This window comes from Podarcis liolepis (genome assembly GCF_965112155.1).
Source record: "Podarcis liolepis genome assembly, chromosome: 5".
NCBI classification, from domain to species: domain Eukaryota; kingdom Metazoa; phylum Chordata; class Lepidosauria; order Squamata; family Lacertidae; genus Podarcis; species Podarcis liolepis.
This window is the reverse complement of record NC_139556.1, coordinates 31,486,156-31,502,336: the sequence shown is the minus strand read 5'-3', so window position 1 is coordinate 31,502,336 and position 16,181 is coordinate 31,486,156. Positions and strand designations below refer to the sequence as shown.

At 41.5% G+C, this 16,181-nt stretch overlaps 1 protein-coding gene across 11 annotated transcripts in view; it reads left to right on the top strand.

Annotated features, from left to right (window-relative positions):
- The window catches only part of CTNNA3 (catenin alpha 3), a 541,298-nt gene that overhangs the window by 341,656 nt on the left and 183,461 nt on the right, over nt 1-16,181 (top strand). The window contains exon 11 of one of the 11 annotated variants that reach the window (XM_083502494.1): nt 11,400-11,522. The exons of the other annotated variants lie outside the window; for them this stretch is intronic. Within the exon in view, the coding sequence (XP_083358620.1) occupies nt 11,400-11,477 (78 nt within the window). The 3' untranslated portion in view covers nt 11,478-11,522. Of the gene's footprint in view, nt 1-11,399; nt 11,523-16,181 lie in introns of those variants that run through there. 11 annotated transcript variants of the gene reach the window in all.

Here is a 16,181-nt window from a genome sequence, read left to right as displayed (position 1 = left end):
GGGTATGACAAAGTAAATTTAGATTCAGTATGCATTTAAAGCCAAATCTATCAGATGTGCGCTTTCTGAAACAATTTGTAAACCAAAACACAGCTATCCTTGCTAATTCACATTTATCTGAATTTTGTGATGCAGTTCTCCAACTAAACAATGTTTACTAGACTGCATATATTAGGGAATATTGCTTGCAAAACATGTTCATTAGTTCATTCAACTTTATTATTTTAATGGGCTCTATTTGCTTTCAATATAGAAAGTTGTTCTTTGTTTTCAGACATGGATAAGATTGCCATATTTCAAAAAGTGAAAATCTGGACAGATTTTTGTTGGGCTTTTTAAAGTTTTGCCCAAAGTTGTTGAGTAAAGAAATTGGAAAATCAGCAAAACCGATACTGCTGACATTGGCTCTGCCATACGTCTGGATTTTCCCTGATATTTAGCTGATTTCCTCCCAGATACTGTTAGAATTACTGATCTATGATTGCAGTCATGTGATTTTTTTCTTTCACATGTTGGTATGTGTTTTGACTCCACAGAGTGGGAAATGACGAAGACAGGATGTTTGTGTTACTGTGTTCTGTGAAGTGGGACTATTGTCCTTTGTTCTTTTCTCTTTGCTGTCTGATGCTAGAGAGAGAGGCAGCTATGTTGCAGTGCTCCATGTGTGTTTATATGTAAATAAAGTAGATTAGCCAAAATGCTGAGTTGCTGAGGTCTGTCACGTGCATGATGCGCAAACTCTGCGGATCCCTATGTGTGCCGGTGTCAGTTGGCATCGGTCGCTGTGATGTTTGGGCTGAAGAAAGCTTATGAAGCTCCCAACCAGGAGGGAGGGAACATGCCAGTCGGACATGTGTCTCTGCCAGGGTCCTACTCAAGTGTAGGCTGAACTCCTGACAGATACTGCTTGCAGTTGCAGTATTCTGGATATGTCTGGGAAATTCTGGACATATGGCAACCATAGATTTATTGTGTGTACATGTGTAGATATACATTTGTGAGAGTTTTGCTTTGTTCTGCTCAGTTTTGTCCCCCCCCCTTACTTTATACAATAATATAAAGGTAAAAGCAAACGGACCCCTGACCGTTAGGTCCAGTTGCGGACAACTTTGGGGTTGCAGTGCTCATCTCGCTCTATAGGCCAAGGGAGCCAGTGTTTGTCCACAGACAGCTTCCGGGTCATGTGGCCAGCATGACTAAGCTGCTTCTGACGAACCAGAGCAGCGCACGGAAACACTGTTTACCTTCCCACCGGAGCGGTACCTAGCTTTTGAACTGCTAGGTTGGCAGGAGCACCCAGTCGTGGGGATTCGAACCGTCGACCTTCTGATTGGCAAGCCCTAGGCTCAGTGGTTCAGACCACAGCGCCACCTGCATCCTATACAATTATATATATATATGTGTGTGTGTGTGTGTGTGTAAATGTATAGATGTATAGATAGATATAGGTATTGCATTGATACACCACTTATCACTCCCGCTTTTAGTCACCTTGCCCTAAACCAAAGGAAACTCTTTTTCAATGCTAATTGCCATAGAAGGGGGCAATTTTCACAGATACTATGTCGGGGAGGAGAGGCTTAGATCCTCACACCCTCCTGCCCATGTCATTTCTTAAAAACCCAACATGATTGCTAATTATTTCATTAATATAACATGTTGTTAGGCCCTAAGAATGGATCCTCACTGGGTTGTCAGTGGGGCCTGGGGCAGAGGAAAGATAGGGGCAATGGCAAATGATGGCTTGAAATAGGCAGTGGTTTATTCTTAGCTGGGAAGGCTGCTATACTGCTGCAACTGCTCAGCCACTGATGGCTAAGCTGGCAATCCTCCCTACCCACCCCCCATGGCTGACGGTCTTACATGCCTCTGTGGAGGATGGGGGCTGCCTTACAATTTGAGTCACATAGAAGTGCGGTGGTGAAATGCAGGCAGTCATAGGAAATGTTAGCTCTTGTCTCCAGCTTGCAGAGCTACTTTTTAATAATATAGGCATATTGGTACAGCCATCTGTTTTTATCCTTACATCCGCAATTGGTTTATGAAAGCACAAATATGCAGCATATTCATGTACAGTAATATTTTTCTTAATGTCATCCTGTCTTGCTGCTTGAGAGCCGTATATGCTGTAATTATTTTTAACATTACATGCTAATGTTATGTGACTATTAAGACACCAACCACAATACTTTAAAGAAGTATACTTTGTCTTTTCAGAATATTAATGAAACCTACTTGGCAAATGGCCTAGACGGCCCTCTATAAATAGAGCTGTATTTATTGGTACAAAGAGGAAATGGGAGAAGTCCTAAAGTGGCCAATAAATGTGTAAAATAATTTGATGTCATGCTGAAAGAGCAGTGATGCTGCTGGAACATTTTTACTGAGATTTACCACAATCCAACTGTGGCTTTAATTAACTGAACTTATTGTGCCACCCTTATGCCTCCATAATCTTTATACCTCACCAGCCCACTGTTTCTTCTGCTACGTAATATGTAGGGTTTATAGCAGGAAAGCTGAAACTGCCTGAAATTCTGCTTGGGTATATGGTATATCTGAAGTACTACGGTCCTTCATTCACAAAAGCTTCATTTCCATTGCCATCTTAAAATGCTTTTCTCAGATAACTGTTCACCTTTGGGTTGGGGCTACTTAGGGTAGGAGTCAGAGTAGTGTTGCAGACAAAATCTGGTTTTCTTTTCCTCTGCCTCCAAGCATTACTTCTCTGGACGTTTACGGCATTTTCTTTATACTTCTAGCCAGAAATGGTCATATATGGTCATAACGTAACAGTATATTTATGATGCTTGTGTACACTAACTGTCCTTCAGTTAAAAGTTAGGAAGAACTTTCTGGCAGAGCTATTTGACAGTGGAAGGTAGTGGACTCTGCTTCCATGGAGATTTTGATGGCCATCTGTCAGGGATTCTTTAGCTGCAATTCCTGCATTGCGGAGGGTTTGAAGAGATGATAATTGGGGACCCTCCTAAATCAATGATTCCATGTCTACCTGTATGGACACATATCCTTAAGGAGACCCAACATCACTGGACAACATTCCTAGGTAGTTGTTTGGGTCCTAGAACCCTGGTTGGCTCAACCACCAATGTGACACCTGCCCTGGTCCATCCCTAAACATTTATTTATTGGGTTGAGTACTGAGCAGCAAATCTCACCCCACCCTGCCATATGCAGTTGAGAGGCACAGATCTTACTGTAGTTAATGCTAAGAAAGTTTCCCATTTTCACCAGTATCTGAAGCAAACATTCATCTATGGTTTCAGATCCTTTCTAAAACAGAATTAGGGGGAGTGTTAACTGCAGCTTAATCCAGCGCTGGCATTTCTTTCAGTCCATGGTGGGGATTTGCTCCTGAGAGGAGAAGGGGTGTGAGACAGGAGCACACTTTCTGGAGTTCTGGCTCCTCATCTCTGAGCTGCAGTGAAGAGGCAGCCAGCAGCCTGCCCGCAACACTGCAGTACCTTGCTTTATAGAGTTGCTGCTGTGAGGATAAAAATGAAATAATGCCACGTATGCTGCACTAAGCTCCTTGGAGAGAGAAAAACGACAACTGGATACACAAATGGTAAATACCTCACTAGAGTCAGATTATATTATTGTGTTTGTGTTTAAGTGATACAAGTTCAAATATAATGACTGAAACAGTTATTACAGATCCACAGTCATGCATAGTTCTTTGCATCCTGGGATTTCCTTTGTCCTTTCGCTGTGTTCCCCTAGTATATCCTGGGTTTTGTCTAACCCCTTCCCCACAATTGCAGGCCTAAGTTTTCTATTTGAACAACTCATTATGCAATTCTGGATATCCCACTTAAGCCTTAAATAATAATAGTATCTGCAACTGCAGTCTTAGGGCTCATCATTCACACTTCCCTTTGTCCCACAATTTCTTCCATTTGTCTCGTGATTTCTAAGCATGGGTCCAAGAGATTTTCCTTTCGTCCCACTACTTTCCCCAGGAAACCCCACTGTTTATTGCTGAATCAGAACAAACACCAATCCACAGACAACCTTGGGTTTTCCCCGGTGAAAGTGGTGGGATGAAATAACAACCTTTGGACAACTCCTTATACCAAATTACCTCTCAGTGTGTCCCTTTGAACTCTTACTTGTGAATAAACATATATAAGCTTGTGCTGTAAACCTTCATTTATAGATGCACAATATTTCATTTCCATCCCAAAGCCATCAATGGTTGTTTGGGATGTTGCTGTTTTTACAGTTTCTTTCTATGCTTTGTTCCTAGCCCTTATTGAACTTTGAATTGTCGAGCCTCCTCTAGTTTGTACACATATTGATTCATGTCTCCGGCAAGCATAATTATGTAAGCTGGCAAAAATGCAAAATTCTTCTCTACAAAAGCTATCACTTGGAAGCAATGTGATCCTGCAAAATTATTCATCCAATATGTTGGTTTCTAGGTAATGCAGAGTTTCAAACATCTGTTTGTGTTATTATGGATTTTTGGAGCTGAAAGCACCTCAATTTCCTGTATATTATATTTGCTTTCATTCCACTAAATGTCAGGTATCCATTTGGTTTTCTTCTCTAGATCTTGATGTCATGATTAAAGAGTCATGCATGTTGTTCATCAAAGTAATTGAAATGATCACAATTTTATTCCATTTTGAATCTCCTGATGTGTGCAGAGTGCTGCTAGACAGAGTTTCTGTCCAAAACTATTTTCTATACATACTGAGTACTGAACAAGGGCAGAAATAATAGGGTAAAGTGGAGAGTCAGTGAACTACTAACCATCTGCCTTAAAATTGGCAAAACAGATGTTAGTGTCTCAAACAATGTCAACATTTTCTTAAGTGCCATTTCCAGCCTTTCAATAAGGATATTAATTAAAGGTACATACCATAGTCTTGAGATTAGTGCTATTAAAGTGGAAATGACATTTTGAAAAAGCAGGAAAAATGTTTTACTGCTATTTTTATGGCTGTTATTACAATCCTACACACACTGATTGGAAGTCAGTTCAGCTGAAATCAGTGCAACTTTCTGCCAGTATAGCATATTTAGGACTGGGATATACTATTCTGGTTTTATAATTGTTTTTGTTGTTTTCTTTTCCAATTTTCTATGGATCTATTTTATGTACACAGCTTAGAAATGCAAATAATTTAGTAATATAAACATGCCTTAAATATAGAAAGGTAAATAATTTTTGCGAAGACCATTTTGAGTATTAATGAAGGGAGCTGCTGTTTTAATTAGGGAGGAAATTTTTTTATACCTGTTGCTTACATCGCTTAACCATTTTCTTAATTTCCTTTCTAACACTGTTAAACTAAACACAAGGTAGGACGTGCTTAGAATCACGGAGCCTCGGGTTGGGGCCAGCAATAATGTGTGGTGGGTGGAAGAGAGGGGCACAAAGAACCTTCCGTGCAGGACTGCTGATGGCAGTTGTGTGTGCACAGTACTGAGAAGCATGGCGTAGAATGCAGGAGAGATTAGAAGTACTGATTGCACCTTCTGCATCCTCAGCTGGTCAACCCTCTTATTTGAGAATTCCACACCTGTCCAACTTCTTGTTCCTGGGCTCTCTTTTACAAGAACCAAAAATCTTTTAAGGGAGGAATTAAAATAGTGGTGACCCAGATGCTCAGATTCTCCAATTCCATGCCTCTTTTGCATCTTAATTGCTTTCTTGATTGAGGCATGCAACCTCAGGAACAGGTAAAGAAATGGTGGCCCTCCTAGTGAGAATAGTATCCACGTAGTCACCTGGCAATACATTTGCACCCTTACTGTCAAAATGCAATAGTCACAACTTCCATACTCAAGTACTTTACTTCCACACTGGCTGCACTGCCGACTCACTTTCATTGTAGTATATGTGCTGCCGAAGCGAGCACTTTCAAATACCAATGGTTTTAATACCACTGTCATTTAAATGCAGAAGTGAAATACTCCATGGCAAGAGCAAACTGTTCATTTATTTAAAGGATTTCAAGGTGAAGTGCCCTCACAAGTTAGTGATGGAGAACCATTTTCACCCTGAGGGCTGCCTTCTGTTCTGGGCGCCACATGCCAGTGGTGGGTGAGACCAGAAGCAAATATTTCTGTGCACACTCACACAACCCTCTCTGTCCTCCATCCAGCCAAGCAAGAAGCATTATCAGATGAAGGGCAGACTTTTAGCCAGAGAAAAACATTCAAGGACAGTGCAGAGCAGGGCCAGTGAAGGATGTGGACTAGGGAGATTCTTAAGGGCCAGCAGCTTTCCTTCCAGCTTCCAGCTCACATAATAGAGTTTAAAGACTATCTATCTCTGAATTGATGGAGAGGTCCCACCCATTTGTCTTCTCACACAGAGTTCCCTTTCCTTTGTTCTCTTAATGGTCCACCACCCAGGTGATCATCTCAACCCAGGAAGCTAGCCAAGCTTATATTTTAACACTTCCTGGAAGCAGGGGTTAGAAGCATCTCACCTACAGACTATTTCCTCCTCCACCCCCCAGCCACAACACCTTGTTGCAGGTTGGAGGGCGGTACTTATATCAGCCCTGCAATGTAGTATATTTTTATATTTCAGGTGCGAGGTGCGGCTAATTAAATTGCCCTCAGACTGCCTCCCTGAGCAAACAAAGCATTCAATTCCATACAGAAGCCTCATGCTCTGTTGACTTGCATGCAGACTGGCTTTAAAATATTCAAAAACTAAAAATACATTTTCCATGTGATGCAAGATCTAAGGAGTCTTAGAGCCTAATGTTTATTTTCCAGCCCCCTCAGCCAGAGACACAGGAAGCACAAATATACCAGAGATACATTGCATCATTTCTTGCAGAGCCCTCCTTGCCATTTATAATATTAGCTTTGAAAACTCTGGTGAAATCATTGCTTATTCAAGCATTACTACTTTTCTTCATATGTCCAGAAGCTTATATAATTTGTAGGAAATTCTGTTAATGAAAGATGTACGTAAAGCTTGACACTCCTTTAAAGTCCACAGCAAATTCACAAAAGGGTCTTGTGATCATTTTCTGTCTCTCTCATATCCCTTTGTATCAGAATATTTGAATTCTTTTTTTGTGCCGGAAAGTCTTTTCTTTAATTTCCCCATTTTGCATGATCCCTTTACAAAAACAGTGTATTTTAATGTATTATTTTCTTGTTGTTTTTGGAAGAGACAAGAAACAGAATGCTAGAAGTGCCATGGGTAAAGCAGAATAGCATTACTATTAGAGAGTTACCTCCTTTTATCAGAAAATACCAATTTTAAAAAATAAGGATGCCTTACAATGGAGTAGGACACAATAGCAAGCAGCCCAACGATCCATTCAGTTTGTTGTGTGAGCATTGTTTTCAATGAAAGCAAAAAGGAATAAACTAGGGACTACAAAAAAGAAGTCTTTAGTAAACAATAATGAAGGAAAATATTTAGATTGAAATTACATGTTTTAAAAGGTGTATTGTGACTTGGGAGTGTATTCTACTGCAGGAATGGCCTTTTATATTATTGGAACTCCCTTTATTCTTCAGACAATGTCCTGGGGAATAGACTGGAAATGCACCTTGCTGCATAACATGAGCTCCATAATAAAGCTGGTGCAATCTAGAAGTACAGGCTTTATAATTAATAATTAACTCCACTCAGGTCCACCCGCATCCCATATATTCTGGTTGTGCTTTGAGGGGGCAGCACAGTTGGCAATGGAAGTCCCTTGCATATCTTGGCAGTGCCTGAAAGTAACCTTGCTGTGGAATCTATCCGTCACTATATTTGGGGCCAGGGAGGAATCTGCCTGCATAAAAATTGGGCTTGCCTGGAGGTTTTGGCTACCTCATAGCAACTGTCACAACTTTTGGCAGAAAATGCATTGGCCTGGATCCTTAATCTAAACTGGAACAAAGGTTTAGGGAACCCGGGGAAAGGGGTCCATGGAGAAAGTTTATCCTAAGGCCCAGACAGAGGGGCTAATATACCATAAAACTCCCCAAGTAGAGACTTGGTGGGTTTGATCTGTGTCATGGGGGTACCCACAATTGACCTTAATGGACCAATCAGCCAACAATCGGGCTTAGCTGAGGCCAGATACATACCTAATGCCTATGCCAAAGCCTACTTCCATCTGTAATCAATACAAGGTGTGGCCATTTCAATCCCAAGCTGTTGCCCTGTCCTTATAGGTACCCTCATGCCCCTGGTGAACCCAGGTTCACTACACCTGAGCCTGCAACCTATATTTTTGTTTTAGTTATTTAATATTTCCATCCATCTCAGTATTATAGCTACAATACCCACAAAAGGGACACGGGTGGTGATGTGGTCAAAACTACCAAGCCTCTTGGGCTTCCCGATCAGAAGGTCGGCAGTTCAAATCCGTCTATGGGGTGAGCTCCCCCCATATCAGCGTGAGTAGATAAATAGGTATGACAGTGGCAGGAAGGTAAACAGCATTTCTTTGCACTTTGGCACTCATCACGGTATTCTGTTGCACCAGAAACAGTTTAGTCATGCTGGCCACATGACCTGGAAAAGCTGTCTGGAGATAAACGCTGGCTCCTTCAGCCTGAAAGCAGATATGAGCACTGCACCCCATAGTTTCAGTTTACTGGACTTAACCATCCAGGGGTCCTTTAGCTTATGTTAATCTTACAGTACCTACATTGTTAAATCTTATTATTCATTAAATTTCTGTCCTGCTCTTCCTCCCAAAGGCACCTAGGGTGGCAAACAACAAAACAGCTGAACAATACCAAAAACACAATTAAAACCATTTTTTAAAACTGAAAACCTTTTAAAATGTAGGGATTTGGTGCATCTCCCAGAGAAAGTGTGACTCATATTTTGTACCTTTTCTGTATTTTACCACTGGGAACCAGCTCCTGTGTGCCTTTTCTTTCCTTTTTTCTGTAAGTTATAATTTAATTCATTCAAATACAGAATCTAGTGTTCTATAGCTGAGAACCATGTTGTACCCAATTGATTTTAACAACAGCAGTTTTTAAAATTAACAGTCATTATGCGAGCTATTTCCTTTCCTTGCTATTTTATTGGCTCTTTAGCTGGCTAATTCAATTACCTGGCATCCCTGTGTCTATTCAGATGTTGTCTGGTAAAAAGGCATGCGTGTGCCTGCCTCAGCCACATTAGTTTTTCTCTTGCTAGGAAGTGGGGAAGTAATATTCTTTGAAAGCATGGCCTTGCTGCTGTGGTCCTTTGATTTCAGAGTGACCTCAAATGCCTTTTCGGAAGAGGAAAACATATAATGCCTGCAAGGCAATATTGATGTGTGTCTCAAGGACAGCCCTCACCCATGCAGAAATTCATGGCCCAGGGGTATATTTTCTCAAAGGTGTAGAGTTTGGAAATGTACTACATCCATTCAGGTTTTGTGTAGAGGTTTACTCACCTAGAAACCATAAAGACATGCAGAAATAATTTGCAATGAAACAGCCTCTCATTAATATTTATGAAATTTTGTTCTACAGTCATTCTAAATAATTCTTTAATAGTACATAGCCAGAACACTGGACTCTGCCGAATCTTCTTTTATGGAATCTTCTTTTCCGAAATACCAGTCACCTTATTTTTATTCCTTCTATCCTCATGTTTAGATTAGTTTTGCATCGATTTGCATAGATTGAGTACATAGGTGAATGATTCTGGGGGTCCTATTTTGTTTCTTTTGCGATATATTTGTGACATTTGTGATTTTTTAAAAAATATATTCTACTTGCATTCCATTTTGACGTGTCTTGATATATCTTGTATACGATTTGTTTTTGTGGATTTACTTGTTTTACTTATGTATATTGTTTAGAGAATTATGATTAGTAGTACAGTTTGATTTTGAATGTGGAATTCATAATGCATTTATTACATTTCTCCCTTTTCTGTTGGGTTTTGTAAACTTAAGAAATTTTTGTGGAAATATAGCAGGATTTCATAGGGGTTCTAGGCAAAAAAAGGGGACATTGCTGTTTGCCAACTAAACCTCCTGGAAATCATAATGGTCCTCTGTGATTTTACAATATATATGCTCAGCTGGAAGTAGGGCCAACCCACCCATGAGGCAAGGTGAGACGATTGCCTCAAGTGGCAGAATCCACAGGGACAGCAGTTCTGGCTTCCAAGGAATGCATCGCCAACTGCTGCTGTGGTGGCAGAAACAGCTATGGTGTGCTCCTTGGGAGGCTGGATCTGCCCCCATGCCACCTCTACGGTAGCCTCTTGGTGAATAGGAGGCGCTGGTGGTCTCCTCCCACCCTTGTCCCCAATGTACCGGTAGGTCTTTATTCTCCCATTGTTCCCAGTGTAGGATCTTCACTCACCTCTTCTGCCCTGGGTGCAGGGGTATGGGACACACACCATTTTGTGGTTTGCCTCAGGTGCCAAAATAGCTTGGGCCAGCACTGCCTGGTAGCACTGGTGGAGGAAGAGGAGTGCGGGGGGAGTGCACTGCCCCCAGCAGCGCGATCCCGCTGGGGTGCCATCACGGCTGGGTGCCACGCCCCCAGGACGTGCGCCATGCCCCTGCGGGAGGTGCGCCAGTCCCGCCCCCGCCTGCTCTCTGACCCCGGTGCCGGAGCATGAAGCTCTGCCACTGCCTGGTAGCTTCTCAACACAGAACTTCATTTGTGAACTGGGATAAAATGCTGAGCAATGCTGATTATTTGCAAGCATGCACACACTCAAATATTCATGAAAGTGGAGGGTTGCTAGAATTCATGCGAGCAGTTTAGAATTGGAAGTTTTTTTGGAATGAAACTGATTTCTTTTTCTTTTGCCCTTTAATAAACTGTTAGAGGGTACAGTACATTTGCCTGTAACTAAAAGTTCTTCTTGCCTGTTTATAGCCACAAGGGTCTCTGTCTCTTTGGCTGCTAATAACTGGAGACAGATGCTTTACCTGAAGCTAATTTCTACAGCCAGCCCATGCAGTCAATCATATCATTTATATTATGGACAAATTATGCCTTTGACACTTGCTTATTCAAAACAGTGCATATAATTAGTGTACTTCTTTGTGATTGCTTTTTTATTTCATGTATTTTTAATTTGTTTTGCAATTATATAATATTCAAACATAAACGAGAGGAGCTGTGAAAAAGAAGAAGAATTTGTGTCATTAACAGAAAGTTTTCCTTTTAACGTGTGGTTAGAACAGTTACAGTTTAATTTGTAGATGCATTTCAGTAATAACTTAACAAATAAAAGATTTAGTAAGAATGTAACAAATAAAATACGTGTTTGTGGAAGGGGATTGTTGGTTTTTTGGTTGTTGCTATTATGATCCTATTTTGTGTTTTCATTTTTTTTTATGCGATAAACCACCCTGTGATCTTTTGAGTGGTATATAAATTTAATAGTAAATAAATACATAACTATTCTTTTTGCTGTTAATGTCTTCCAGCTTGCCATGCAATCTGCATGGGGAAAAGTAAAACCAATAAATTTATTTGCCGCAGTAATAAATCACTCCACTTCATAGTAGGAAAACCCCAGGAAACCATTCAATGGATAGCTATTTGATGTGCACATGGGTATTCTACATGTCTGCCACTTCTAGTTGGCTGTGCTTAATTGAGCACCTTTACAATAAAGTTCTGTTTGATGAGAAAAAATAATGTGACATTGTTAACCTCACAGCACAATCTTATTCATCTCTTTTTAGAAGTAATTTCCATTTTCAGTGGGAGTTACGTGTTCATAGGACCAGTTTTTTCCAAGACTCAAAGAGGCACAATATTACATCAAAAAGTAAAAATGCTAACTTAAGAATTGTATTTGGGGGTGCTGAAAAATTTGGTGGAGATATGCTACAGTATACCGCAATAATTGCTTGATTGCTTGTTAAACATAATTAAACCCTACTCTTTCAACATAGATTAATGTTCCAATGGCAGCTAGCATGATAAGACACAAAAAATATTATTATCATTCCAAATTAAAACAACAAAGTTAAACAGCAAAACAGATGGTGAAATCAAACTACTGTAAGCTGAAAGTGCTTCCTTCAGTAGTTATTGAAAGCCTGGGAGAACAGAAACATTTTTGCCTTACACCTGATGATAGTAATGAGGTCTCTAGGCAGGGCTTCTTGGACAAGATATTCCAAAAGCTTTCAATCTGTCAATTTTGGTTTCTCTCAGTTTCTCATTTTTCCAGTTTTAAGTTTATTTCTCACATTTCCACATCAAGAGTGTAAAGCACAAATATTAACTTGTTCCACAAGTCTGTAAACCAACTGACTTGGGAGCCAAGCCTACACTCCAAGTCTTTGTCCCTGGGTGGAGTCAGAGCCCAACCCAGTCCAATGACCCTATGCAGGCAATGTAAATCTACCCTTCAGGTGAGTACCAGTTGTACTAGCTCTCCCCCCCCCCCCGTATTATTTCCCTGATCAAAATGGACCCCCTGGTGCTGTTATTAGGCATTTTGTCTGTTTGTGTACTTTGTTTCTGGTGGAACTAATAATAGCTTCAGACAGAGGATGTAAATCATGGAAATGGTGCTTAAGTACGTATTCACTGACAAGACTTCCGGTTTCCTGCCGACAGAACAGGGAGCACGGGTCTGATCTCAGGACAGACCGGAGCCCCACAGAGGTCAGAGGAGAGCGACCAAGGCAAGGCGCCCCTAATACAAAAGCTCTGCAAGGGTGTGCGGAGTGTCAAGGATTCCGGCATAGCACCAAATCTCCCGCCATCCCCAGAAAAACCGCTGCTGAAGGGCAAAGGGGCAGGGGAGAGAGTGGTTTAGAGCACTCTTGGCTGCACTAAGACTCTGTGGGATGAAGCCTTGAACTGCCTACCATCAGCAGGAGATTCTCAACTAAAAATATTCAAACTGAAATAAAAGGGTAAGAAGAATTCTGCATCTTCTATAATTTTGCTTGAAGAAAGGAACATAATCAGATTGGATTTAATTAGACTGAATTTGCTGATACACAAAGGCTTAAAACAGGAGGTCCACCCATCTTTCTTCCAGCATCTCCTTTGTGCACTGTTGTGGCTCCTGCAGAAGCACTCTGTGTAAAAAGAACAGGTATGAGAAAGGAAAGATTTGCATGGGGCTGGGAGAACACCCTACAAGTTGAGTGTCAACAGAGAATGGGAGAAGAACCTTCCTGCATGAGAGCAGAAAGGAGATGCTCTTGTCCTGAAGTGGGTGGGCCAAGCTTTCTTTGGAAGCAATGTCAGGGCAGGGGCATTGGGCATCCATTCCCCACATCTGCCAGGAGGATGCCAAGTCGTTCTTCCTTCACAGGGCCACGCTTCAAGAGAATGGTCTCCGTTGCCAGCACACAAGCTGATGGACAAAAGCGAAACTCCGTCTTCCGTGGCATTCCAGTCTTGCCTTTCTGAATTGTAAAGTCCTTCCAAGTCGCTGGAGGAATCCATGCTGCCCAGGGCCTTGCATGTCTTCTGGGATGTCCCGGTTGCTGTCTGAATGTGCCCTTCCCTGAAAGAGGAGAACGGCATGACTGGCACATATTAAAACTAAATAAAGAAAATAGAGCAACTGATTGCTTTCGATATGCCAACGATCAAATAATATTTCGTAATAAACATTGTTAAAAAGAGGTTAGCTGCCTTCCCTCCCTTTACCACACTTAAGAAAGAATCAGGTATCAACCGGGGAACTTTAAAAATAAGCTTTACTTACTTTATAATCATGCATCAGTTCACAACAATAGAGGGATTAAAACTGTACAGGAGAAATACTGTTATAGATTTACAGGAGCCCCCCCCCCATGCTAGAAATTGATCAGTGGTAAAAAAAATTGATTAATTGGGATATCAATGAAAAGAGAAGCTGCAGAACTGTGCCAGACAAGGAATCCCTGGGCTGACTTTTGCAAACCAGGTCTAGCAAAGAGCAAATCTGTTAACACCCCTGTGCTTGCTGGGCACATGACCTAAGGGGAAGTGGGGATGAGCCCCAAATGTATGGTGGGTACACAGCCTACGGTTTCAAGGGAAATGTCTCTAGCAGGCTTTAACTTGCATGGGGCAGGAGCGTAGTGAGATTTATTTGTTTGCACCATCACTGCGTGTAACCTTTACAAAAAGGTTCCTTAAACTCTTTAATTTGATGCAAGGAGGCAACAGCGAAAGGCTGAGGGTCCAGGGTGGTCCCTGAGTCCTGCTGAAAAACATAAGCCAGGATCTGTCAGTTTAGACTTCTGGGTTCCCTGGCATTTCTCATATGTAATACCTGTGACAACACAGGGCCTCCAGCACCACTGGCTATTCCCGGTCTCGGCTCGCATGTTGCACTACAGTTCCCAGATGGATGCAGAGTACAACTGCGAGCATTAAAAATTCAGGAGCCACCAGCAATTTTATGCACTGTGAATTTAACCAACAGCATGGTGTGGCAATAGGGTAATTGGGGAATCCAAGGAAAGTGAGAGCCCATTGACATGAGAGCCCAAACAATATCCTGCTTCCTCCACAGGGCCACACCTCTAGGGATGAGGCTCCAACTCCAGCTCCCAGGATGAAGGACCAGAGGACATCCCTGCAGTTCCCGGCTGCCATCCCTCACGCCTCTTCCCCACTGCCCCTTCTCCGTGCAGGAATGGCTCCTTCCTGGCCCTGTTTGGTGCGGAGGGACCAGCCAAAGTTTCCTCCCATTAAAACAGCATCTCAACTTAGTTCAGAGAGGAAGGAGACTTTGGCTGCTGCTTCTGGGCTAGGCCGGCTGGGATGGAGCCGAGATGCCCGTATGGAGGCAAAGTGGGGAAAGATGCTAAGATCAGTGAGGAAAAGATTCAGCCTGGGAGTTGCTGCATCCTGGGAGGGACTGGAGCCCAGACAGTGGGCACTTGCCTCAGGTACTGGGACAGGGGGAAGGATGGAGACCTCCATACGGAGGCAAAGAGGGAAAAGGCTCAGAATTCAGGAGGGAGCCATTACCCAACATTTACCTTGTTCTAGACAAATCCCTGGAGAGAGGTGATGACCCTCAAGTACAAGGGCAGAGGGAAGGAAGAAGTTCTTCTGAAACAGGATTGGGGAGTTGTAGGAACACTGTCCCCTGTGGCTGTTGCCAAAGCCACCTTTATAAAAAGAACAGACAAACACCCAGGTGGCCATGCTGCAAGTGGACATTCTGCACCTTCCAAACCAAGGCTTAGTCCCAGAACCTTTTTTGTTTGTTGGTTTGTTTGAAATATTTGTCATTAAAGATTTTCTTGGTTTACTGGGGGGGGGGGTATTCACTGACCTCTCCCCCCCCCCAGTTCTTCCTTGACTGAATTAAGACTAAACGACAGATGACATTTATCATACAGTTTGCCCTTGAATGAAAGCTTTTTCTTTCATAATTGCTAGCACAGGAGAAAGAGAAAAAAAATTACAATCCTGAGTAAACTATGTAATAAAAGTCACATATAGTTTGGCCATTAGTTGCTCCCTTCTCCTCCTTTGATGTAAAAGAAAAAAAGGTTGGGAGATCTGATCATGCATCTCCCACCTTATAGAACTTTTGACCCTTGCCTGTTAATTTATGTGGTTTGGAATGGAGTGTCAAAAGCCATCATGTCTCTGCAAGACAAGATAGAATATTGCAGTGTATGCTAAAAGGAAGTGTAAAGGTAATTGCATTCAAAATTGCATTATTTCCTTCCCTCCCCCAGTTTATAAGGTCAAATTTCCTTTCTTGTTCATCAGAGACCATAGGAGATGAAGCCTTCTGTGGATTCATCTCATTATTTTTAAAGTTCATATATCTAGATCATAAAAAGTTCTAATAGTACTGATACCAAGCCCTTTTTCTAAAAATAAGAAAAGAATCATATTTGTTTATTAGGGAATATTTGTGTTCCATTTATTAGCAATCGCAATCATATTAAAATTGGAAATCTCTCTATATTTGGTGGCATTTTGAGCTTAGATTCAATCATAGCAATAGGCTAATGCAAAGCTTGTTATTTTGCTCTTATTAACAAGCCTATTTTCAACATGTAATTTGAGTTTGGTGTAAGTGCATCCAGTAAATCTATATTTAATTAAAGCAAAATAATACTGACCAGATCCTTACTTTATTTGAGGAAAGTTCAAGAATAACTAAACTTTTTTCCGTAGAAATTAATAGGACCATAAATTCAGTAGTTCTCATTGTGTACTCCTTGTCCTCATTTACTCACGACTGTTTTCTTTCTATGTAGGCAGAACAAACATAAATG